Source organism: Sinohyriopsis cumingii, chromosome 10 (genome assembly GCF_028554795.1).
Source record: "Sinohyriopsis cumingii isolate HCF-2022 chromosome 10, ASM2855479v2, whole genome shotgun sequence".
Classification (NCBI taxonomy): Eukaryota; Metazoa; Mollusca; class Bivalvia; order Unionida; family Unionidae; genus Sinohyriopsis; species Sinohyriopsis cumingii.
In genome coordinates this window covers 117,138,553-117,164,780 of record NC_142970.1, presented here as the reverse complement: position 1 = coordinate 117,164,780, position 26,228 = coordinate 117,138,553, and the positions used below count along the sequence as shown (strand labels likewise).

Here is a 26,228-nt window from a genome sequence, read left to right as displayed (position 1 = left end):
TCGGAGTTGTTTAGACGGTGAAACTGACCCGGATATGTATAAAAATAGTGTTGAAAACATATTAGGCGTCATTAGAACCAAAATAACCGTAATTAGAACCAAGAAAAAGTGGACTATATTACTTACATGATTACATCTCTTTCTGAAGTGGTTGGCATCCAATACGTCCGTATCAGTCTGAACAGAACAAGGAGGAGAACCAGGACAACTACAGAAAAATAAAAATAACTCCAAATGTTAATGATCTGCATTGGCTCAGAGGCTAATTTTTTGGATTCGTCGTTAGAGAGTCACATAATCAATTTCATGCACTGAATAAACCTGGAAAGGCTATGTATTGTGCGTCCTTGAAGAAGGCACATTACCCAACTTGCTCAGGCACGATATTTGAATAATACTCCTGTCGTTACACAGACACACACATGCATGCACGTAAAACACCCCCAATAATTTAACTGAGACTTACTAATAAAGTTTTGGTAGCATCGTCCAATACCAGTTTCTGACTACTATCGTCACCTGTACAAGAATAAAGCGGGCCACGATATAAAAAGCCACATTAACGCCTGCATATATAAACACAGGCATGCATATGTTGAGAGAGAGAGAGAGAGAGAGAGAGAGAGAGAGACTCCTGCAGCACTGCGGCAAACTTAGCACGACTACTAGGTATATAATATATCTAAATAATTAGTAAAGTGTAGCATAGCCTTATGCAATAAGAGAGAATAAAGGAAGAAAGAAAAGTCTTACAGAATGATAGCTATAGAGACAAAGAGACTCACTCAATCCATCATTCCAAAATTCGTTTCCATTCCCGTATCCGCCTTCTAAAGAGACAGGGACGGGTTTTTGAACGACTTTGGGTAAATATCCGCTGCTGTGAAACTTGAACCCGCCAAAGCCGCTCCCATGGCTGTAGCCACCGCCCCAACCACCACTCCAAAGTCCCGATGATGGATAGGACAGGCTTGGAAGATAGTAGCTGCTTCCAAAACCAAAGTTAGTGGCAGTCACATGACCTATTACCACCACGGCTATTAGCGAAACGATGAAAGCCACCATGTTCATCTTGCAGGGTTACGTGTTCCTGTAACACATAAAGGAACAGCTCTTCGTATAATAGTGAATGCCCAATTTCATCTGTGCATGCTAGGCACCATTTTAGGTCTTGTTTGTGCGACGCAGGTTTGGCAATGTGCAGAATGAAAAGATCACATTGGTAAAAAATTAAAATCACCATTGTTTTAAATTAAAGGTGTGTACCTGCTTGTGCAGATCTGTAAGACAAACGTTTTCAAGCTGTTGAACACGCATATTATGTAATACTTAATCTGTAATGGTAACAACGTGACAGCGACACCTATATCAATTATTGACAAGGATCCCAATTTTCGCCATTAAATTTCAGGCTTATTTAGATTTTGTTTTAGATGCGACATCGTTTGCTAAATTACTATACATTGTATCGTTGGGGATTTTTATGCTTGCACCATAAACTGTGCTCATGAAGGACATCATCGGTAGAACTAACATGAATATGTTACTCTCACGTGTGGTGGTCCTGTTAAACAGTAGAAAGTTTTCAGGCTCCAGTTCCACTAATATCTCGCTGCAGGATTTCAGAAACATACAAAAACTTCCGGCTTTTGATTTTCCTTTTAATTAGGAAACGTACTTGAGCTTATTATTTAGTTATTTTATTGCGAACAGTAAACAATTAGTCACATTCTGTAAGATATGAATGGATAATTTTGACCCCTCCCCCAATAGTTTAGGTAGAAAACACGAGACTAAGAAGTATGGGCTTTGTGTTTATACCAGCTCTGTTATTTGGGTTACATTTACTTTGAGTTAAGCTTGAAATTGGATTGATTTGTTTGGTGACTAACTTTGACAGTTTCACTAGCACGGATGACCAGATACGTAAGGTAAGCTTCGAATTATTGTCCAACATGGTCTACTTCTTTAGGCATATCTGCAACAGATGAAGATATCTTAAAATCGTGCTGGGTAATGAGAATCATGCCTCTTTGTTTGAATGACAGTGAATGTCAGTGGTGCATGGGACCCATGTGGCTTCTTTGAACCACCTTGTCAGAGGAAACACACAAGGCAGCCATGTGCTGCTAGAAATTAACACAATAAAAGAGGTAATTGATTTGTTTCAGTGTAAAAACTCTGTTTTTCAAGGAATTAACTTGAATGCTTTAGTTAGAATCTAACAATCATGCTTTCCTAACAAATCATGGGCTAGTTTATATTGGTATCTCTAATGTAGAAATATTCTCATTTTCTACAGTCCGATGAAAATTCACCAATCAATGAAACTGTCCAGTGAAACGTAATCTCTATTTAATAATTCAATGTTGTTTTGAAAGGAAACTTGTTAAGGGGACGTAATCCCGCAAGTTTTATTGAATACTTGAAGTTTTTGCTGTTTGGGTCCCTTGAAACTGCACATGAGTAAGGAGACCACGTGTGTCCTATATTTGCGCCATCGTTTACTTACTTGGGATTACACAAGACATTTTTCGTCACTGTCTAGTTGAATTCCTAATGTTGTGACTGTTTGAAGCATACACCTTTACTTTCTCTTAAGTTCAGTAGGTTTTTTATTGTACACGTAAATGACCTCTTGTTGAGTAGTTTTTGTTTTGCTAAGTATTTATTCTTTGTGGTTTATATATGGCTGTCAGTATAACTGTTTAATGAAGATTTCGGGTAAACCTCAGTAAGAACCACCGACTCACGGGGAACTATTATTAGCTTTCTCACATGCCCACTTTGAATGAGCCACAGACTCGAACCCATGCTGACAGAAGTGAGATGGCAGTGATATGTAAAGGCGAGAGCTTTAGACCAATCGGCCACTAAGGAAAATGAGAACAAGGTGGCTCCATTCTGATCATTGTATGTGATACATACAGTTTCCATTTAAAATGAAGCATAGCTACTCGCCAATTACTTTACGTAACTTCAAGTGTCAGTTTTATACGAAAATTAGTGTCATCACAATTCATTTAATTAACTAGTCAAATAAATATTTGCAAGATTGGACCATGTTCCATCTAAATGAAATTATTTTTCGTCTCTGTAAATTGCACCATCTAAATACTACTTCCACTACTATTACTAAAAAGCAACATCAAAATCATTAGTAAATAAATAAGTAAATAAATGTACAAAGATACTGCTAATAATTATTGTTGGTGGCTGCATCATTGTTTTAGATATCGCATACCATAACTTTAGAAAACAGGCCTCGCGTTAATATAAGTTATATGCACACCACTGTAAAATATATGCATACATAACCAACCAGAGTAATGGAAGGAATGGAAGACTTCTAATGATGCGAAATCTTTAAATTGTTGGAATGAGACAATTATCTTACAATTTTGACACAAGAAATCAAGAAAGAAATGAAGCAACAAATGGTTTGTCTCGAAAGACACTGGAGCAATGATAAGACTTATAAGTAATTACATTTCTCTGCTACGATTAAACAAAATGTTTATTCCATAATCATAAATCCATGCCTCCACATATACAGTTGAATATCGTCAGTTTGTGGAAATGATTCACAGGTGTGATCACCTCGAAAGGTGAACTAATGAAGGATAAAACTTACCTAGCAGCTCAGCAGTAGATGCAATCTTATCCTAAACGGACGCATCTTGGTAAAGCACAGACACCATTTTATATCACGCCCTATAAGTCACGTGACAGTATGACCCCTACTTTCAAACTTTCAAATCAATCAGTCAATGTCTAATGCACGGAGACACAATGCAGCAAGTAAAATTCATGACTGTCAACATATCCAGAAGATATTTGATTGATAGGAAGAGGACTGGGTTAAATGAAGTAGACGCTTAGCCATACAATTTTGTAACGCATAATTGACCTAGGGAATTACTAATTTTCTCCAGTATTGGTGCATGCATTGAAGTTGAATACACATCTGTCCCACTTTCCTGGATATAGTCATTTATATGTTTATAATATTTCACAGATAGGGAACAATCAGTTTAGACGCAATTACACACATAAAATATTATTTGTTAGAGTTCTTCCGAATTATTGTATTTCTTTGGAATTCAAACTTTGGAGGAGCCTCTGAAAATGGAAATGATGAATTCAGGAGATCGTTAAGCTAAATTTGCCGATTTTTCGACTTAAAAGTCACCTCAAATTAGTGAATTTCTGCTGCTGTTGTGGCTGTTATTTCGGGTTTTCGCCTGACTTATGTAGAAAAAAAGTTCTTAAATGGATTATATTAGTTGAAAATAATTAATTATCTTGTGTTAATTGGCAAAATATAATTCTGGTTTGAAATAAAACTCCAAGATCCCACGCCTTAGCCAAAATTAATGCTAGATTCTTTAATTTCTAGTTCTCGAAGAATAAAGCCATATCAGAAATCGTAAAACTCTTGTAAAGTTTCTCGCACGTCATAAATTATAACCTGACAGATGTTAAGTGAATAATATATGAGATTGACATGTCTCACTTTCCGTGATGCTGCTAACAGTTGGAACTCTCTTCGTATTCTTAGCTCTTTTAACAAGTTGTTCATGCCAAGAGTTCTTGGGAACCCAAATATGTGTCACATAGAACGTATAGAAAGTTATTTCAAATAGAAGTCTTTATCAATGTTGCATAGGTTATGTGCCCATCTCGTGCACCTTTTCACACTCATGACATTGGGTTTAGAGCTACAAGCACTATATTTGAGCTAGACAAAATTTCTTAAAAATATACGATGTAATTAAAACCTGACAGCCTAGATATTGACCTCCACATTTTTATGAATGGAGCAGAGAGTATGACAATCAATACGTTTGACACTACGAACTCTTGATATCCTGTAGGATACAGTTGCACAAAAACACAATGGTTCGTTCAAAAAGTATACCTGCCCATGGATAGAGATGGCTGTTTTATAATTTTCCTGAGTGTGACCTTAACTTTGAGACAAGGTCATGGCTATATCTAATTGTGATATGCAATTGATTAACGTTTCATTAGTGGTTTAAAGGTTATCCGTCAGCAAATGTAGACAACATCAAATTTATCTTGATTTGTTATGAACGTAACCTAGTGGCGGTGTGGGTGTCTTTATTACTATACATGACAAATACACTGTACACCCACCAGCTATACTTTTCCAGAGGGAAACAGTTCATTCTATGATATTTAACAGTGGCAAATATGTCATCCGTGTCTTGCAGAATGGTAAAAATTTGCCAATGTCCATATCACTATTTTTTACAGATATAAAGTTACAACCACATTTAAAGCTGATGTACTCATTATGTGAGACCTCGAACTTCAAGAACGAATGCAACACACCCTCTAGCTGTGACAAAAATTTACGAAACATCATTCATTATAAAAATTTATAGGGGACCGTTTGGACCTACATACAAAATTATACTGACCTGTTACCCCCAGGCCTAGCCTGACAAATTGGGCCATGAAAGTTGCACCTGTCAAAATGAAATCATGATGTATACCGTAATACTATGGTATCGTGGTTCTTAAAGTTAGCAATTAGTAAATTTAAACACTGACCTTAAATATATGATATATGTATAGTTGTTGCTATTTTCTTTAGAATAAAATGCATTTAATTTAGAGTTCAAATCAGATGTCTTTCTGAAATGATGGACAAACGGGAGCCATGTACATTCCAGGTTATGCAAGGTCAGTTACTCTGATATCGTGGCTATGCCGAAAAATATATATTTATGATAGTATATACATCCTCTAATGTTACGAACTTGTTTCACAAAATGTAAATCAATTTGGAAAATTGACTGTACTTCCTTGGCACTCATTCTGCACTATGTGCCGCCCAAAAGAAACTTTCCAGAGAATTAAGGAAATGCATTTGTAACCATTCGTGACAGGGAGAGTAGCGCCGGGACTAAGAATGGATCACCAACATGAGCAAGAAAATATATGTCGACCTCAGACTGCTTAAACAATATCCAGTGCGCCAATGAGAAGAAATAATTAGTGTACAACCAAGTTTGAAAGTCAACACCTCTTAAATGCGAAAGCCACCATAACATAACAACTGTCCATACTTCGCATTTTGACTCTTATTTGCTACCATAGATTCCATCTCTTGGTTCTTGACAAATAATATCATGTGATCTGCTTCTTGAATAAGATATATGGACATTATCAGACGCGAAACTGGTTAACCGATTTGTAACAGTCATTTCGATTTTAAGAAGATATATATTCAGTTTGAGAACATGGGGCACGGCCAATAGTTGGAAATAATGATATTAATATGTGTTTGTTCTAAAGGATGTAATCAACATTATCATCATGCAGAACAAAATATCAAAACATCGAATATCGCGTCCATTATACTATAGAACACACGATATCGTCGGAAGCTACAACAGCTTATACCAAATTTAATGTTTATTTTAGCATTTAGAAGTTTGAACGTTACTGATCGAAACAAATTAATGTGGCCCAAATTTAGCCTTCAATTAAGAACAATGAAAGTGGCAACATTAACATCGTGTCTTGAATATGTGTAAAACATCACCAATTATACCAAAATATGAGACCTTGAACTTAAGAAAGATTAACAACCCACTCTCTACTTCTGATCAAATTTAAAAAACCTCATCCAGCCAATAAGCTAATTTTAGTAATCCTTCCAAGGATAAAATTTTTGGATGATTTTGTACAAATTTGCAAAGTAATCCATGCACACTCTCATTCAAAATTATCTTGAAGAAGCGTATCGGCTGTGTCATTGTACAGTTTTCACATTGGATGATTACTTGCGTAGTCATCCAACTCAGTGTAAACGAAAGTGAGATTGAAGAATATACTTAGAATTATGTAAATGACATATCATAACATACCACCATGCTTCGAAACTATCTGGCGAGGTGCATGGCCTGATACAGGTGCACATTTGTTATTGCTGTTTATGTGGATTTCTCTTTTCAAATCCTATTTGTGTATACGTGGTTATTTGGTGGAAATCTTGACAGTTTCCAAGATATGAGCCGAGAGCAAGTCACTTTCTCGAAGAGAATGACTCAGTGTCAGATGCACAAGTGCAGATTCTCCCTTGTGTATACGTTGTTCTAGGCTGGTAATGTTAAGAGTTTCAAGTTATGAGACATGGTCAAGTTTCCATAGACAGTGGCACAATCCAGGGTATTACTTGTTACATGTCTAAGATTGTCTATTTGTTTCTTTCACACACACACACACACACACACACACACACACACACACACACACACAGATATATATATATATATATATATATATATATATATATATATATATATATATATATATATATATATATATATATATATATATATATGAAAGTGTTTCTAAAAAGTCTCTCTCCCTCTCTCTCTCTGTGTCTCTGTATCTGTCTCTCTCTGTCTCTGTCTGTCTCTCTGTTTCTGTCTCTGTCTCTCTCTCTCTTTATATATATATATATATATATATATAGATAGATAGATAGATAGGTAGATAGATAGATAGATAGATAGATAGATAGAGATAGATAGATAGATAGATAGACAAAGAGAGAGAGATAGAGAGAGAGTTTTTAGAAACACTTTCTAAATGATGCCCCAAGCGCAAGCCTCTTCCATCAGGTTCTATTAGGAGATGTGTGTAATTTCTTCTCATATGTTTCCACCAGTATACGGTTAAAAGGTGGTTAGCTCAATTGCTTTCTAGCTAAAACCATGGGCTTGAGTCCATAACCGCAGGAACATGACCCATTGTCTGTATTGAATATACGAATATGCCTTGTTCCGTCTTATTCCTTGAAACCAATATATGGTTATTGGGTATGGATATCAACAGTTTTAAAGGGATGCTTACGTAGAGGGACCATATCTGGGGCAAGTCTAGATAGCTGAACCCAACACCACAACGCATATGTTGTAGCACTGGCCTTGAGATGACACAAAAAAGCTTTCGGATCTTTACCTAGAACACTTCACATCTTTATTTTTATGCACCAAAATATCTATCCATCGAAATTATTCCAATCCCATTAGTTATTTATTTAAAACTACTTTGTATATCTAAAACTACCTCCAGTCGTATCCGAAAGTTTCAAGTCTCTGTCTTTAAAAGTGATGAAGATACGTTTCATTAGTAGCAGAGGCAAAAGACGGGCAGGCAGACACAATCCTTACCTTTTTAAATGATGAATGGGAATAGAAGTTATGATAGTGTCGTCTTTATTTATTTAAACATTATTACTGCCAATGATAATTATGAAAAGGTTTTAAATGTTATTGATACTTAGAGATATAGCTTTGCTTGACAAAGTACACATTCCATGAAACAGATTTCTTTCAATGAAAAACATATAATACATTAACATGTATCGAAACCTAATGATAATAACTGCATACATTGTCCTTATTGACAAGAATTTTATTTTAATTTTCAATATTAATTATATAGTTATTACAACTATGTGCAGAAACACTCGCTAGAACATTATCATAAATTTATCTATTAATATGGAATTCCAATTGTGTTCGAAGTGTTCATATTATATACACTTTCCATTAAATTGCCATGACTGTAGAAGGAATGATTGTGAAAAACATTTAAATAGTGAATGGGAAAAGGAAAACTGGAAATTTAAATCTTCTTCTTCTTCTTCTTCTTCTTATTATTATTATTATTGTTACTACTACTACTAGTAGTAGTAGTATTAGTATCATCTCTGGTTTATCATCATCATCATCATTATTATTACATGTTTCGTAATCAGAACAGAAAGCATGTGGAGTTTGTGTGAAACTGTTTGTAGATGAGTTCATGGTATTTATGATAGGCAAGTTTCTCAGATTACAGTGTATTTAAAGTCTACTAAAGTTGGCAACCCGAAAATTGGATTTATTTCCTTCCAATGATAACATAAATAGGTATTGAAATTAGCATGATGCTAGGCAGCAACATTATGTTCCCTACAAGCTTTCCTATGAACATTATTTGAATCCTTCAAAGAACGGAAATTTTGTAAACAGTTTTATGTTACGTGTTTAGGCTCGAATAAACAGCAACACAAGAAAGAGTGAAAACAACAAGCTTTGAAAAATTTAACAAATATTTATTTCCCTGGAAAAATACTGTAAAAATGAAAAAATAAGAAATTACGGTTTTAGGAATCAAACCCAAAATAATCCAAGAATAATCCACGAATTAAATTTTAAAAGTCCTAAAAATGAAATGTTCTAATGATTACAAGTTCGAGTCCCGACGAAGAATCAAAGATGGAAGGCGATGACGTATGCTGTATCCGGTACAGTGTGGTTGTCTACAGTTCCTTGTAAACCGCAATAAGTAGTCCTCTGGTTTTGAAAATCCAAATGCAATTTTTAAGAAATGTCTTTGTTCAAGAATTCTGTATTAGCACACATATATTTCCAGGAAAAAGAATTAATCCTTTTGAATCCAAATAATTTGAAGAAAAATTAACATATCTCGAAAACTAGGTTAAACAGAAGGAAGCGACTTGACATCAAGCATTTTAAGCTCAGACTTTTATTATTTATCTAAAACGATAGTTTAAAACTTGAATTTTACGACAAAAAGATGCCTGGATAAGGCTCGCGTGATCATGTTTACATATAAAAATTCACGTAGCCCCTGTATGTCCTTGATAAGAACTAATCATTTTACTCCGAGAATAAAAGATGTTTACTTCACTAAAACTATCTACAAGTCGTGGGTCACGTATCCAACACAGCCTCGATTTCATCCTTATTATTCCCACAATAAAAATAAATTTAAAAAATATTTTTGAAGTGACTGTTACTAAATTTGAATTAAGGTCGGGAACCAGGTCAGCCTTATGTGTTTACAGAAATGAACAGTCAAGGTCAAACTAGTTTCTGGAAAAAGTATGAGTTCCTAGTAAACAGAACTACATTATTTTGACATATAATGAAATAAAAAATAGAAAGATTTTAAAACTTTAATTAAATCAGATATAAATTAAATCAAATATAAATAACAACAGAAACTAAATCCATAGAGTGAATGCACCGTATGTCCGAAAAAGATCACACTGAGATAAATTCATACATAGAACCCCACACCATAACAGTTTAAATTCTCTCAGTTTAAGCTGTGATCAAAATGAATGTTTTGGATTCTAATATATGAGAATCTCTGCAAGGTGTCTGCAATGACCCCGTGAATAATTATGTTAAGCAGTGGCTTGAGTGCTTTTTCATATTAGAAGTTAACTGAAAAAATGAACCCTGAATAAAAACTAAGACAAATTCATGAAGTATGATGTCCAGCTGAATGCATATGTAGTACATGCTATGCGAATTTGCGTTTAGCAGTAGCAGTATTCTGAATGAAAAAATGTCAATGTCGTTAGAAGCAGTTATTTTTGATGTCAAAAATATGCATTACATACTTCCACTAAATTAAAGGCAACAAGGATGCATATTTATGCAAGCTTTCACTCTCATTGTTAATGTCCAATAACGACTGCTTTATCCCTTTTATCAAATACATATCTAATATTCCATCACTAACTTATATAAACCTAACGTTGTGATTTAAAATTGCTGCAAACATCAATTGGAAACCATGCCACCAACTGTTGGGTGGATCATTAATAATCCAGCGGTTATAGCTAACTGTGTTGAGATTCTCGTCGTTCTCTCGTAGCATCTTGCTCGAAGTCGCTTTCCGTAGGCTGGAAAAAGAAAATTTCCAGTACAAATGAAAGAAGAAACCAAACAGATTCCATGTTACCTTAATTAAAATATGGTATCACAAGACATGTATATAATACATGCATGCTTGCAGGAGTTAAAATATTCTCAAGTGATCCAAACAGTAGTAAGAAGATTTCAAAACCAAATATATAAACAGATTTGAATCTTTTCATTTACATTAATATTTATCTTTCCTAGAATCAACATTAAAATCCTGTGTGTGTGTGAAAAGAAGCAATGTTACATTCCTCCACGTGTCTGTAAAGAAACATCTTGAACGATAGATGTAACCATAACAATAGAAGACAATACACAATCAAAAATGCCATAAAGCAAATAAACCCTCTTTCAAGATGAGAGTATATTATGGGATATTTTTGGAATAGTATGTGGAATTTGAGCAACGAGGATTGACTTGAGTCGCGCAGCTAGACCATGTTTCGTCATATGCAAGTAGCGAAGAAAACAGATTGTAAACACTGGTCATGGAGTGATTTTTCTCATCACAAGGTTGATTGCAGTACTAAGAAATCATCAAAATAACTGGTTTAAAATAGAATATTTCTTTCTTGTCAAAACTGTCGTACGCAGCTGGGCATCTCCCTATAGTCAGCTACGCGCCCGAATTGTGATTGACCATTTTGAGTCGAGAATTGGCATGGAGAGTTGGTTGATGAAAGCACTGCAAGGATTCAGGGATGTGGCACAGCTACAAACAGCCTATGATGCTGAGCTTGAAATGTATAAATTCAAACGTGATTAATGCGTAACACAGATGCCTCAATTCTTGACCAGAGCACTAAAAAATTATTTTAGTCTCAACGACAAAATTACCAACAAAATGACGAATATAAAGAACATGATTGAATATAAAAAATCACTGGATTTTCCAAAAACGAAAACAAATCTTGAATGTAATACAGTTTTAGCTATATTGGAACTATCTGAATCACGCCAGTAAAATAGGTCCTTATTAATGACACCATATTATTCATATCAGTCGTTTGAAAAAACCCGTGATGATAATTGTAGTCAAGTGACCAAATGATTAGCCGTGTGGCAAGCTTTTCAAAGTTTGTGTTGCTACACAATATGCCATTTGATTATAGTATCGCTAACGGAAACTCAAACAAATACTAGTTTCGATCCGGTAAACTCATACAAGTACTAGTTTTGATCCGGTAAATTCAGACAAGTACTAGTTAAGATCAATATAAACTTTACTTCTTGTGGAAATGAATCATTATGCATGTACATGTATTCTGATCTTCATTTTTCTTACAAAGACGAGTTTGGATGTTGAAATCATTTTTTGATTGAACACCAATAAAATGTCATACTATCAAACATTATGTTCGTGCCATGAAATCACTTTAATATGTTTACTTTTAAAGTCTTAGGACTCGTTGATTGGCTTTCTGCCAATGTTCCCATTGGAATAACGATGATCGTCAGTTAAAGTCCCAATGCCGCCGTCATGCAAAAGTCGTAAATGTAAAAAAATTTGAATACTAATGAATCTTGAATTTATCTAAACATATTGGTTTCCATTAAAACCAGATAATATTGACGTTTCATCACATTATTAATAATGGAATATCTCCCTTGATCTGAAAAACCCGGCCATTTTTCACATGTGTACGAATCAATCCGATGTTAATCGGGGACATCCGTGGCTCAGTTAATTTCAGCCGAAAGCTGGAACACAAGATCTGATGACGTCGCCGTTGCAAACATAAAAAGTCAACACCGTGCTATGTCGGATTGTCTTCAGTCGTAGTTCGGGCTTCAAAGTATTCATGCGTCAACGCTGATCACCAATATTCAACCAAGACTTATTTTCATTTAACAAACGCATTTTTTATCTGGTCCTCTTTAACAAAGCAGGCGGCCTCTCTTCATTCCATCTCCATGCTGATGTTGCTGTTATTAGATCAGTCAAAATGGATTTTGTCGAATGTATCGCATTACTATTTTTGGAGCACTACCTCATCCCCCACCCCCCAAATAAAAATGTAATTACGAGTGACTTTGTTGACTGAATTAAGGTATGGCATCTCTTAACTGCAAAGGAAATATTAGAATGTCGTTTCAACCTAAAATTTTGATTATTTCAGCTAACGGTTTATGGCAAATATTTTTCAATATAAATCTCGTTTTCTCCCTTCCAAATTTTTGTTAGATTTGAAGAATGGTCAAATTATGATAATCGGTGGCATTGAAGCTGTAAGAGACACATATACTATATGAACGTTGAAAACAAGGTTTCTGTGCATGAACATTAATTAAAATATCATTAAAGATGAAATAAATGTTAAATATATACATCTCAATGCTGCATCAATAGATAGCCGAAAATGCTAATGCAGTAGATATGTTAATTTTCTCTTTTCCTTCATGAACACACTAATTCATCCTCTCTCCCTGTTATGCGTACACATATTACGCGGCAAATAGTCCAGATGGCTTACGCTCGAAATGAAAACAACGTATGAATTGGACGGCTTATTTTCAAGGTAGGCTGAATTTTGAGATCGGCAGAATTTCGAGGTTAAAATTGTTTCGGATTGGCTCAATTTCTAGAAAGACAGAGCGTTTAGGTGATTATATTCTCCACATCAAAAGTTGTATTATGTTTCTTCTTATTCTTATTTAAGTACGACCATTTTGGAAAATTCGGTTCACTTGGCTGTAAATGTCTTTTTGAGAAGTTGATGGTTAATCATTGAAATTAAATCAATCATGTAATTTCTTCTACCGTTGTTTTCTTTTATTTTGAATCTTTTATAATTTTTTGCACAAACTTGTGAGAGACACACTCTTGTGCATTCATCTAAACATATGTGTAAGCACAGTAGAAGGCAGAGAAAAATCATCGCACAAATAAAATTAAATATTTCTAGAACTTAACCCTCGAAGAGATTCTTGACAAAAGTTTTAGTTCTAGATACATGCGTTGCCAATATACAACTGTTTTACACAGGGATTAAATGAGCCATTGGAATTATATTTGAGTGATTGGCAATTAATATTGTATTTTAGATCATTTCGTTCTACGATTGATTGTTGACCCATCGATTGGTCGCTGGCTACCGGATTCTTCTGAAAGTAGCCATCATTAGTAAGAGCAAAGTGACACAATGAATGTAATGCCAACAAGGGATCAGAGAGACACACAGATATATATATATATATATATATATATATATATATATATATATATATATATATATATATATATATATATATATATATATATATATATATATATATATATATATATATATATATATATATAATGCTTACTGCTTTATGTATGTATTTATTTATGCATTCCTCGCATTAATGATGCTAAAATATTTTTATTTCACATCAAATAAAACTGAAAGCTTAAGAGACAAAGCAAGATGATTGTCTTACCGAAAGATTCACGTTTGCCATTATCAAGAATTCCGGCAATAAAGGATGTACATATCTAAATAGTAATGCTTTACGGCACTTTAGCAGAATACTACCTCATCTCTCCGATTTGTTCTATATGGGAAGAAACGATAATAGACCAAAAACAAACGTGACCAGAACAAAACAAAATGAGACAATCATAATATTAGCTCCCGATACTTTATTTGTTTCAGGAATAAACGAAATACATGTTTTAATAATGCGTAAAAGCTATAAGTAACGTTACAAGTAAGAAATATGTAGAGTGGAATTATGCGAATGTTTCACAGGTGGGTGAACACAGGTATAAATGTCAGAAAAACGATCTGAAAAAGAAGAAAGATGACTTATTATTTGTAAAATGTGGCAGTCTTCAAAACGAATAATAATGAAAAATAGACATCTGACAAAAAATAAACAGCGGTGTCATTGATAATGAAGGCAACAGAAATTGATCTTGTAGTGGATGACAGAACCTTACATGCCATGAGTGATACAATTCATTACAATTCATTACTCATAACACAATTTAAAAGAGGACGTTGAGTCTGGTATGCTTGTGGTGCGCAATGAACACAATATAATTAAAAACGGAAATCCAACTTATATGAGAACTGTATGAAATCAATGAATAAAACAATTTAAATATATCAACTATTTGTTCAGGAAATAATATAGACAATCAAAGTCTTTTAATTGTAATTATTAAAAGGCATTTACTACAGAAAATGAAATAAAGCGCGTTTGTTATGAAGTATCTTCCAGAATAGTCTTATTAAACAAATAGTCTCAGTATGTTCTAGAATCTATGTTTCAAATGTTTAATAATGGATATCAATTATTTACCTATTTATGGTTGAACAATATGGGGGAATTATAACTATAGTAATCTTAATAAGATACTGTAACACCAAAAACGAGACACGAAAATTATTAACGCAAAGCCCATCCATCGTAACGTGTATTTGTTAATTTACAGATGTTATATTTTGGTTACAGTGCCAGCTTGAGATAGAAATCTTGTCATAACATGCTTCCACAATATATAAACGATTTGATTCCAGTTGCACAAATCCAGTTATGCAATTTACATACTCTTTCAAACTCTGATCATCTTATTGATATACTCAAAATAAAACATCGTTTGCATTTTCTGCAGCAGTCCTTACATGTCAAGTAAAACTATTTATGTCATAATAATTTATGTCATCATAGATTTGTAGGTATTAATAGCTCTTTAAAACCTTTCCTTTTCATCTCATTAATGATTGTAATACAAATACAAAAAGTTATAAAACATATTGCCGGCTAGCAACTAATTGTTAATTTTAGACATGGAAACGGATCGGGTATAACGTATGCATCGAATGCATATTACATTCCTTAGAAAATAGTCCTGCTGAAAAAAAGTACAGAATACACACAATATTGCTCCCAAGATGTTGCGTTGACTTCTTTAAGATGGTGCTTTTACTTCTTCTAATATGGTGTTTTGGCACTATGTCGTAACTCCACTGTCGTAACATGTTGTCTTCTGCAAGAATCTTGAAAACATGCCTTTTCTTGTTTTAAAGAGTTCGCCAAAATTAACATTATGAATGAAAACAAATAAGAAATGACAGTCAAGCAAAGCGAGGCTCACCCAGAAGACCAACAATTAGTTTAGGCAGTTGGGAATTTTTTAGGTCGAGAAAATATTTTAAGACATATCGATGAACGTGGAGTTCAAACCACGATAATCTTCATTAGAACTAAGAAAAAGAAGATTATCGCTAGTACTTACATGATTACGTCATTTCCTGAAGTGGTAGGCGTCCAATATTCCCCAATGATTCTAGTTAGGACAAAGACGAGCACCAGGATAAGTACTGAAAAATAGAAATAATTCCAAAAGAGATTGTCATTAACTGAGGGTTTGGAATCGTGACCAGAGGTTTAAGGGTTTAATTCCCATAACTGAATCTGTATGAATTTATTTCCTTAATGTGTCACTGAGGAAGGAACTTTACTCTATTCACTTACTCACGATATGCGCTCAACAGTATTGTTCTATTGTTAAACACACACACACACACACACACACACACACACACTCCAATAAGAGTAATCACTTGAGACCCTGAATGCATAGACCGATACCCAGCCACTGAGTACTATTGTCAACTGTACGCCATGAGATCGAAGAATCACGGTATAAACAAGCATTGAGAGTGCATCACGCTTCAATATCATATTGAAGCATAGGATAACAAAGAATGGAAGGCAGTTAATTCCCTTCTCCAGCAAAGAGATTAATGGGGGAAATCGGTCAATTACTTCCCCCTGATATTGAATCATGAACTTTATCAGGTTGGTTCCCTTGCATTTCCGCTCTACGTCGTCTATATTCAACCGATATTCATGACTTTCAGAAAAGTGTTGCAAGGAAAAAGCGAGTTACATATTTCCATTAAAAAAGATGGTCAAATGGATCAGTCAGTGTGAATGCAGTTTTTAAATGTTTTCAAATGATTATATTTGTCGGTGTAATAGCTTACCAAGTGTTAGTGTTATGATGTGTTCTCAGTCATTAAATAAAATTTCTTGTATCGTGTATTTTGTACCTTAGTATTTCAATGTTCTTTTGTTTCCAAGGTGTTTTTTTTACAAAGTGTTGTAAATAACAACACTGTCAATTTATCTTCCTCTCTGCAGTATATTTTAGGATCACATGCATAATATAAACTTCAAATCACTTTAAAGTATTGATATTGACATAGATGATTTGAAAGTGCATTCTTGTGTTGTTTTGTAATATTTGTACCCAAACACCCACCATCACTTTGATATTGAAATTTATACCAAGTACAATTTATTATTATTATTATTATTATTATTATTATTATTATTATTATTATTCATTTTGTTATTATTATTGTTGTTGTTTTTGTTGTTGTTAATTTGTTCCGGTGGTTCTATCCACGCATTGAGTCGTCTTTATATTTAGAAAATATTCCCACCCTTCTGCGAACAGTCTAGTACAGCACATATCGTTTCAGACATGAACGTCTGTTTTTCAAAATTGAAACGCTTATTGCACAGCAAAAGACCCGCGATGTGAGAGAAGAACAGGGTTCCAGACGAGGGAACTCATTGTCTGCATCGGCATCTAAAAATATCGATTGGGAAGACAACCTTCTGATGTCCCTCATTATGAAAGAGAAAATTGGGTTGGTCGGTATTGTCTAACTCTTATGGACAAAATATAATTTTAGAAAGCCTATTTTAAAACATAGATTTACCTTGGAATGCATCTCAACCGTATCGAATTATTCACGATCTAACCTTTCAATATTTTGTCTACAAACTATTGCCTTCATCATGGTGCTTAATAACATATTTAGATCATGGCAGATATATTTTTCACTCATTACATTCAGTGAAATATATAGCAAAAAATCAAATTATCTTTTCGACTGACAAGGAGAGAGAGAGAGAAAGAGAGAGTGAAAGAGGGAGAGAGAGGGAGAGGGAGAGAGGGAGAGGGAGAGGAAGAGAGGAAGAGAGGGAGAGAGGGAGAGAGAGACACAGGGAGAGAGAGGGACAGGGAGAGAGAATTGTATGGCCGTTAGTAATGTTAAATAAAGAACACTAATAACTTTTGTCAACTGTAAGCATATACAAATATTTTAATTACCTCCTGCTGGTTTGTCATTTTGCTTAGTTTCTATTCCACACTAAATTCCATGTGCCTGTATGTGAATGAACGTTCAGTGTTCAAGAATCCAACGATATGTTTGTAGTGCTCTACTTTCGTTATTAAAACAATCTTTCAAGTACAAATCATAAGTGTGTCTTATATTGATCTAATCAATGTGAGTAAAAATCGAAACTCAAAAAGGAAAACAAACAACTTAGCAATATGCAAAGGTGGTTGTGAATAGTCAAGGCAGATAACTACATTTCGTAGTGAACACACGCGGCAGGGATGAGTTCAACGGCAGATACGGGAGTTATGTCCAAAACAATGTCACGCAAAGATGCGAATTTTACAGCTTCTATAAGATACAGTTCTGAAAGCAGCCATCATTTTGTAAACTCCAAAGGACATAATGAGTGTTATTCTAGGGGATGATCAGATGGACTACTGGATATGCTCTGATTGCCATTCCTTATATGGATATATCCATACAACTCTCATTGTCTGGGATGATTAATGTTACGTGAGATTTATGAAACAATCCCATGTGCTGGTCAAATGGACTATTATGTATGTATGCCTTACTTAGCAGCACCCGAGGGTTGTGCGTAGATTTCTTAAGACCACGAAAACATTACAATATTGTCAATGTCGAAGTCGTTAAAACCACTTACAAATTACACTATCGTCATTGTCGAATTCCCTAGAACTGCGATTTCTAAATTGAAGATTCTCATTTCACCATAAATTTAACAGAGGCTTAATAAATAACCGCATGGTCTTATAAAAAAATTATACCTATGTCATAATAATGAGTTTCCAGGGAGAAATAAAAGAAGAGAAAAAGAAAACTTAACCTGAACAAATGAAATAAAGACAACCAAATTTGAAGTCCAAACACTTTATTTGTTTAAGGGATAATGAAGAAAATGTTTACATTATAAGTAACAGAAAAACTGACAGTAATGGTTTAGTGCCATCATGTGTTCTCTGAAGTATGTACAAAAAACGAAAAATTATGAAATGGTCATTTCCGCTTTATCAGAATCTGAAAAATAAATAATAGACATTACATATGTAGCAGGAGCATATATTTTATAATTTTATGTATTGACGTTTTAATTAGTCAGAAGTATGTATTTTATTATTTTATGTAATTAATGTTTATTGATGAGAGAAATAAGCTTTCAAGTCTGCGACATCCAAGACTAGAAATTCGCCCAAGAATAATTTCAGGGAAACAGATTCAGACCAGGTTGAAAATAACTCTATATCGCTTTATCTTCCAAGTGATAATGAAATGACTGGTGTATCTGGTGGTTCCGAAATGACAGATACGGGAGATATGCCTATCAAGAACAGTGTTGAAGATGATTTAGCCGGCGAAAATTAAATTACAGACTCCTCCAGTGATAGTCTTACAGTGGATGATGAAACCTCTTCAAACCAAGATGATGGTAATTTCAGTGTGGCAGGAGAGTTGGTTTTAGCTTGTGCAGTTGATGACAATTAGTAGAGTGGTCATACTGCTGAACAGTTTAGAGCTATGAATCCAGAAGACAATGTGATCATCATTAACAATGACTCTGCAGTACCAGGTCACACCAGGGTTGAGAGCCCTAGTAACGTAGTAGTTACTGATCAGTTACGAACAGAGAATAGTTCTTTGCCTGTTCCAGCACCACGACGTTCTAGTCGAGTGACGAAGGCACCTTCATGGATGACCTCTGGAAATTATGTGATGTTCCAAGCCGTTAATGAGCCAGACTGGCTAACAAAAGTCCGTATCCTCCAGTCATTGCACACACAAGGAGTTTTTAACAGTATGCCTGATACCATTTTCAAAACCATAATTTATATCATGATGGATACCCCTAAATGATGAGGACATCATTTAAATGTGTGGAGGGAAGTGTGTAGCAGGAGCATATATTTTATAATTTTATATATTCATGTTTCATTAGGCAGTAGTAGGTATTTTATTATTTGATGTAATTAATGTTCATTGATGAGTGAAATAAAGTCATCAGTTGCAATTATTGTGTTCTTATTTTACGCATATTTAGCCATTTAGGCAACCTTAAACCAGGTTTACCTGTTCGACTTTTGATCACCGAGCAATGAAGCTACCCTGATTACAGTTCATGGTGAGTTGTTCTATTGTATGACAAGAGGTAAGTAACTTTCTGTTTGGTTCGTTTTCTACTTCTCTGTATAAACAATATAGTATGAACAGTGGTGGTCATTCCATTGGAACTTCTGAACGGTGCTGGTCATGGCATTGCAGTAAAGAAAGTGCCTGATGATTCTTTTGTTTTTCAAGGAAAATGTGGCTTAACCTTTGTCCCATATGATAAGGTAAATAGATTTATAATATGGTTAATATAAGTTTATTTTATATGTACTCTGTATATTTCTTTGGAATTTATTTTCATGTACCTTTAATAACTTATCGACCTGCATATTCTTTTATGAGCCTCTCATTCTGTGCATACGATTGTCTGTCTGTCTGCTCTCTACTTTTACTATGCACACTGATTGTTGTGTTTAGGTTTATTTGGTCCACTATCTCTCTAGATGGATAATCAATAAATATATGGTGTAGTAAGTTATTCGTATTGGATGTACTGTAAACAGAATCAATGTATGCACGCAGAAAAATAGTACACTGATGACAGAATTCTTTATAGTTGTAGCAAATGTATTTTTATTGCATCTACTGGGTGTAACAAAGCAGAATAAATGTATCTATCTCCACTTATCAACATCATGCACAATAAAACCCAATTTTATAACAAATACTGGACTGGTATCGTCTATTCTGTGAGTAGGAGGCAAGTGCTGTAACACATATTGAGCAAACGAAACAAAACATTTATTTATTAACTGGAACATGTTGCACTCTTCAATACTAATGGAAAATAAATAACTAGTTTGCTTGAAGCGTTTTCTTTAACGGAGATTCTTTAAAACCTGCTCTTCGATATGTTTGCATGCATGGTTTCCTAGATTGACACTGTTTGCTTTACAATTCCAATCGCTGACAGACAGTGGTTTTGAATTATTAGTATGTAGGACATAATTTAAAAAATATGCATTAAAAATGCATCTTTTGGACTGAACAACGTTTCGATGTAAAACAATTGAAATATTCGTAAATGGTTGCGATGAACACTACGTATTACTACATCAAAAATTAGTGATACTTAATACATAATGTCAACAAAATTAGTAATACTTAATCTGTAACGGCATCAACCACACACGTTATAATAGTCGTTACACTTCATCTATAGCTCTTCATAAGTTCGTATGTATCGAAAGCTGTTGAAACGCCTTCCTTTTAATTTCAGCATCGTTTGTATTACAAATACTATAAGGTACGGAAGGTAGTGCCGGCAGGAATGAAAATTTGGAGTAGAAACTGAGAAAGAGACTGGGTATAGAATGCGTTCGTATTCCACAATGAAGACCGCAGGAAAACAAATTGCATCCAAGGAGGCGATCTTACTTCTACAATAACTCATCACGTTTTCGGCAATGATTTAGAAAAATGCTTTTAATATTTGTTTTTTTACATGCCTGTGAAAAAGATTCCCAAAAGTGACACAATGTCAAACAATTACAAATGATTGAACTGAGACAGTCAGTGTGAAAGGTGACGCTGCTTACCAAAGTCATCACGGAGTTGCTTAGACGGGGAAACTGACCCGGATATGTATAAAAATAGTGTTGAAAACATATTAGGCGTCATTAGAACCAAAATAACCATAATTAGAACCAATAAAAAGGGGACTATATTACTTACATGATTACATCTCTTTCTGAAGTGGTTGGCATCCAATACGTCCGTATCAGTCTGAACAGAACAAGGAGGAGAACCAGGACAACTACAGAAAAATAAAAATAACTCCAAATGTTAATGATCCGCATTGGCTCAGAGGCTAATTTTTTGGATTCGTCGTTAGAGAGTTACATAATCAATTTCATGCACTGAATAAACCTGGAAAGGCTATTTATTGTGTGTCCTTGAAGAAGGCACATTACCCAACTTGCTCAGGCACGATTTTTGAATAATACTCCTGTCGTAACACAGACACACACATGCATGCACGTAAAACACCCCCAATAATTCAACTGAGACTTACTAATACAGTTTTGGTAGCATCGTCCAATACCAGTTTCTCAGTACTAACTTCACCTGTACAAGAATAAAGCGGACCACAATATAAAAAGCCACATTAACGCCTGCATATATAAACACAGGCATGCATATATATTGAGAGAGAGAGAGAGAGAGAGAGAGAGACTCCTGCAGCACTGCGGCAAATATAACACGACTACTAGGTATATAATATATCTAAAAAATTAGTAAAGTGTTACATAGCCTTATGCAATAAGAGAGAATAAAGGAAGAAAGAAAAGTCTTACAGAATGATAGCTATAGAGACAAAGAGACTCACTCAATCCATCATTCCAAAATTCGTTTCCATTCCCGTATCCGCCTTCTAAAGAGACAGGGACGGGTTTTTTAACGACTTTGGGTAAATATCCGCTGCTGTGAAACTTGAACCCGCCAAAGCCGCTCCCATGGCTGTAGCCACCGCCCCAACCACCACTCCAAAGTCCCGATGATGGATAGGACAGGCTTGGAAGATAGTAGCTGCTTCCAAAACCAAAGTTAGTGGCAGTCACATGACCTATTACCATCACGGCCATTAGCGATACGATGAAAGCCAGCATGTTCATCTTGCAGGGTTACGTGTTCCTGTAACACATAACGAACAGCTCTTTGTATAATAGTGAATGCGCAATTTCATCTGTGCATGCTAGGCACCATTCTAGGTCTTGTTTGTGCGACGCAGGTTTGGCAATGTGCCGAATGAAAAGATCACATTGGTCAAAAAAAATTAAAATCACCTTTGTTTTAAATTAAAGGTGTGTACCTGCTTATGCAGATCTCTAAGACAAACGTTTTCAAGCTGTTGAACACGCATATTATGTAATACTTAATCTGTAATGGTAACAACGTGACAGCGACACCTATATCAATTATTGACAAGGATCTCAATTTTCGCCATTAAATTTCAGGCTTATTTAGATTTTGTTTTAGATACGACATCGTTTGCTAAATTACTATACATTTTATCGTTGGGGATTTGTATGCTTGCACCATAAACTGTGCTCATGAAGGACATCATCAGTAGAACTAACATGAATATGTTCCTGTCACGTGTGGTGGTCCTATTAAACAGTAGACAGTTTTCAGGCTCCAGTTCCACTAATATCTCGCTGCAGAATTTCAGCTAAAATGAAGTTGTTATTTATATATATTTTTTTATGTTTCAATTGTTTTGCGGACTTAATGATGAGCTCATTGATAAGAAAATGTATCGCCTCATAACGCATGTTCCTTTGAAGTAAATGTAAATTATAAGTCACATCATTAAAGGCAACACGATCAAATTTCCGCTTTTGAACTCATCGATGGAGACAATATAATTAAGGGAAGCGTGTGCAATGACAGCATAGTTTATAATGGTGAACATAGAATAAGAAATTCGCGAGAGAAGAAAACAAAAACTTCCGGCTTTTGAATTTCATTTTAATTAGGAAACGTACTTGAGTTTATTATTTAGTTATTTTATTGCGAACAGAAAACAATTAGTCACATTCTGAAAGATATCAATGGATAATTGTGACCCCTCCCCCAATATTTTAGGTAGAAAACACGAGACTAAGAAGTATGGGGTTTGTGTTTATACCAGCTCTGTTATTTGAGTTAAGCTTGAAATTGGATTGATTTGTTTGGGGACTAACTTTGACAGTTTCACTAGCACGGATGACCAAACACGTAAGGTAAGCCTCGAGTTATTGGCCAACATGGTCTACGTGTTTAGGTATATCTGCAAATAATGAAGATATCTTAAAACCGTGCTGGGTAATGAGAATCATGCCTCTTTGTTTGAATGACAGTGAATGTCAGTGGTGCATGGGACCCATGTGGCTTCTTTGAACCACCTTGTCAGAGGAAACACACAAGGCAGCCATGTGCTGCTAGAAATTAACACTATAAAAGAGCTAATTGATTTGGTTCAGTGTAAAAGCTCTGTTTTTCAAGGAATTAACTTGAATGCTTTAGTTAGAATCTAACAATCATGCTTTCCTAATAAATCATGGGCTAGTTTGTATTGGTATCTCTAATGTAGAAATATTCTCATTTTCTACAGTCCGATGAAAATTCACCAATCAATGAAACTGTCCAGTGCAACGTAAACTCTATTTAATAATTCAATGTTGTTTTGAAAGGAAACTTGTTAAGGGACGTAATCCCGCAAGTTTTATTGAATACGGCAAGTTTTTGATGTTTGGGTCCCTTGAAACTGCACATGAGTAAGGAGACCACGTGTGTCCTATATTTACGCCATATTTTACTTACTTGGGATTACACAAGACATTTTTCGTCACTATGTAGTTGAATTCCTAATGTTGCGACTGTTTGAAACATACACCTTTACTTTCTCGTACGTTCAGTAGTTTTTTTTTATTGTACACGTAAATGACCTCTTGTTGAGTAGTTTTTGTTTTGCTAAGTATTTATTCTTTGTGGTTTATATGTGGCGGTCAGTATAACTGTTTAAGGAAGATTTCGGGTAAACCTCAGTAAGAACCACCGACTCACGGGGAACTGTTATTAGCTTCCTCACATGCCCACTTTGAATGAGCCACAGACTCGAACCCATGCTGACAGAGGTGAGATGGCAGTGATATGTAAAGGCGAGAGCTTTAGAACAATCGGCCACTAAGGAAAATGAGAACAAGGTGGCTCCATTCTGTTCATTGTGTGTGATACATACAGTTTCCATTTACAATGAAGCATGGCTACTCGCCAATTACTTTAGGTAACTTCAAGAGTCAGTTTTATACGAAAATTAGTGTCATCACAATTCATTCAATTAACTAGTCAAATAAATATTTGCAAGATTGGACCATGTTCCATTTAATTGAAATTATTTTTCGTCTCTGTAAATTGCACCATCTAAATACTACTTCCACTACTATTACTAAAAAGCAACATCAAAATCATTAGTAAATAAATAAGTAAATAAATGTACAAAGATTTTGCTAATAATTATTGTTGGTGGCTGCATAAGTGTTTTAGATATCGCATACCATAACTTTAGAAAACAGGCCTCGCGTTAATATAAGTTATATGCACACCACTGTAAAATATATGCATACATAACCAACCAGAGTAATGGAAGGAATGGAAGACTTCTAATGATGCGAAATCTTTAAATTGTTGGAATGAGATAATGATCTTACAATTTTGACACAAGAAAACAAGAAAGAAATGAAGCAACAAATGGTTTGTCTCGAAAGACACTGGAGTAATGATAAGACTTATAAGTAATTACATTTCTCCGCTACGATTAAACAAGATGTTTATGCCATAATCATAAATCCATGCCTCCACATATACAGTTGAATATCGTCAGTTTGTGGAAATGATTCACAGGTGTGATCACCTCGAAAGGTGAACTAATGAAGGGTAAAACTTACCTAGCAGCTCAGCAGTAGATGCAATTTTATCCTAAACGGACGCATCTTGGTAAAGCACAGACACCATTTTATATCACGCCCTATAAGTCACGTGACAGTATGACCCCTACTTTCAAACTTTCAAATCAATCAGTCAATGTCTAATGCACGGAGACACAATGCAGCAAGTGAAATTCATGACTGTCAACATATCCAGAAGATATTTGATTGATAGGAAGAGGACTGGGTTAAATGAAGTAGACGCTTAGCCATACAATCTTGTAAGGCATAATTGACCTAGGGAATTACTAATTTTCTCCAGTATTGGTGCATGCATTGAAGTTGAATACACATCTGTCCCACTTTCCTGGATATAGTCATTTATATGTTTATAATATATATGTTTATAATATTTCACAGATAGGGAACAATCAGTTTAGACGCAATTACACACATAAAATATTACGTGTTAGAGTTCTTCCGAATTATTGTATTTCTTTGGAATTCAAACTTTGGAGGAGCCTCTGAAAATGGAAATGATGAATTCAGGAGATCGTTAAGCTAAGTTTGCCGATTTTTCGACTTAAAAGTCACCTCAAATTAGTGAATTTCTGCTGCTGTTGTGGCTGTTATTTCGGGTTTTCGCCTGATTATGTAGAAAAAAAAGTTCTTAAATGGATTATATTAGTTGAAAATAATTAATTATCTTGTGTTAATTGGCAAAATATAATTCTGGTTTGAAATAAAACTCCAAGATCCCACGCCTTAGCCAAAATTAATGCTAGATTCTTTAATTT

The 26,228-nt window shown here is 34.7% G+C and overlaps 1 protein-coding gene across 1 annotated transcript; it reads right to left on the bottom strand.

The window, feature by feature from the left end:
• Positions 1 to 18,803: 18,803 nt before the first annotated feature.
• On the bottom strand, positions 18,804 to 25,507 carry LOC149791084 (uncharacterized). Its single transcript, XM_089971464.1, has 4 exons — positions 25,453 to 25,507; positions 22,353 to 22,657; positions 21,698 to 21,779; positions 18,804 to 18,937 (listed from the first exon to the last, which is right to left on the bottom strand). Exons 2-4 carry the CDS (start codon positions 22,636 to 22,638, stop codon positions 18,931 to 18,933), a joined length of 375 nt encoding a protein of 124 aa, XP_089827590.1. The 5' UTR covers positions 22,639 to 22,657; positions 25,453 to 25,507; the 3' UTR covers positions 18,804 to 18,930.
• Between the last annotated feature and the right edge of the window lie 721 nt (positions 25,508 to 26,228).

Bases quoted from the DNA above. Each gene is read 5' to 3' on its own strand.
- LOC149791084 (XM_089971464.1), bottom strand. From the start codon at position 22,638: ATGAACATGCTGGCTTTCATCGTATCGCTAATGGCCGTGATGGTAATA. The intron at 21,780-22,352 runs GTGAGTCTCTTT...ATTTTTCTGTAG, and splicing joins ATTTTGGAATGATGGATTGA to TTGTCCTGGTTCTCCTCCTT.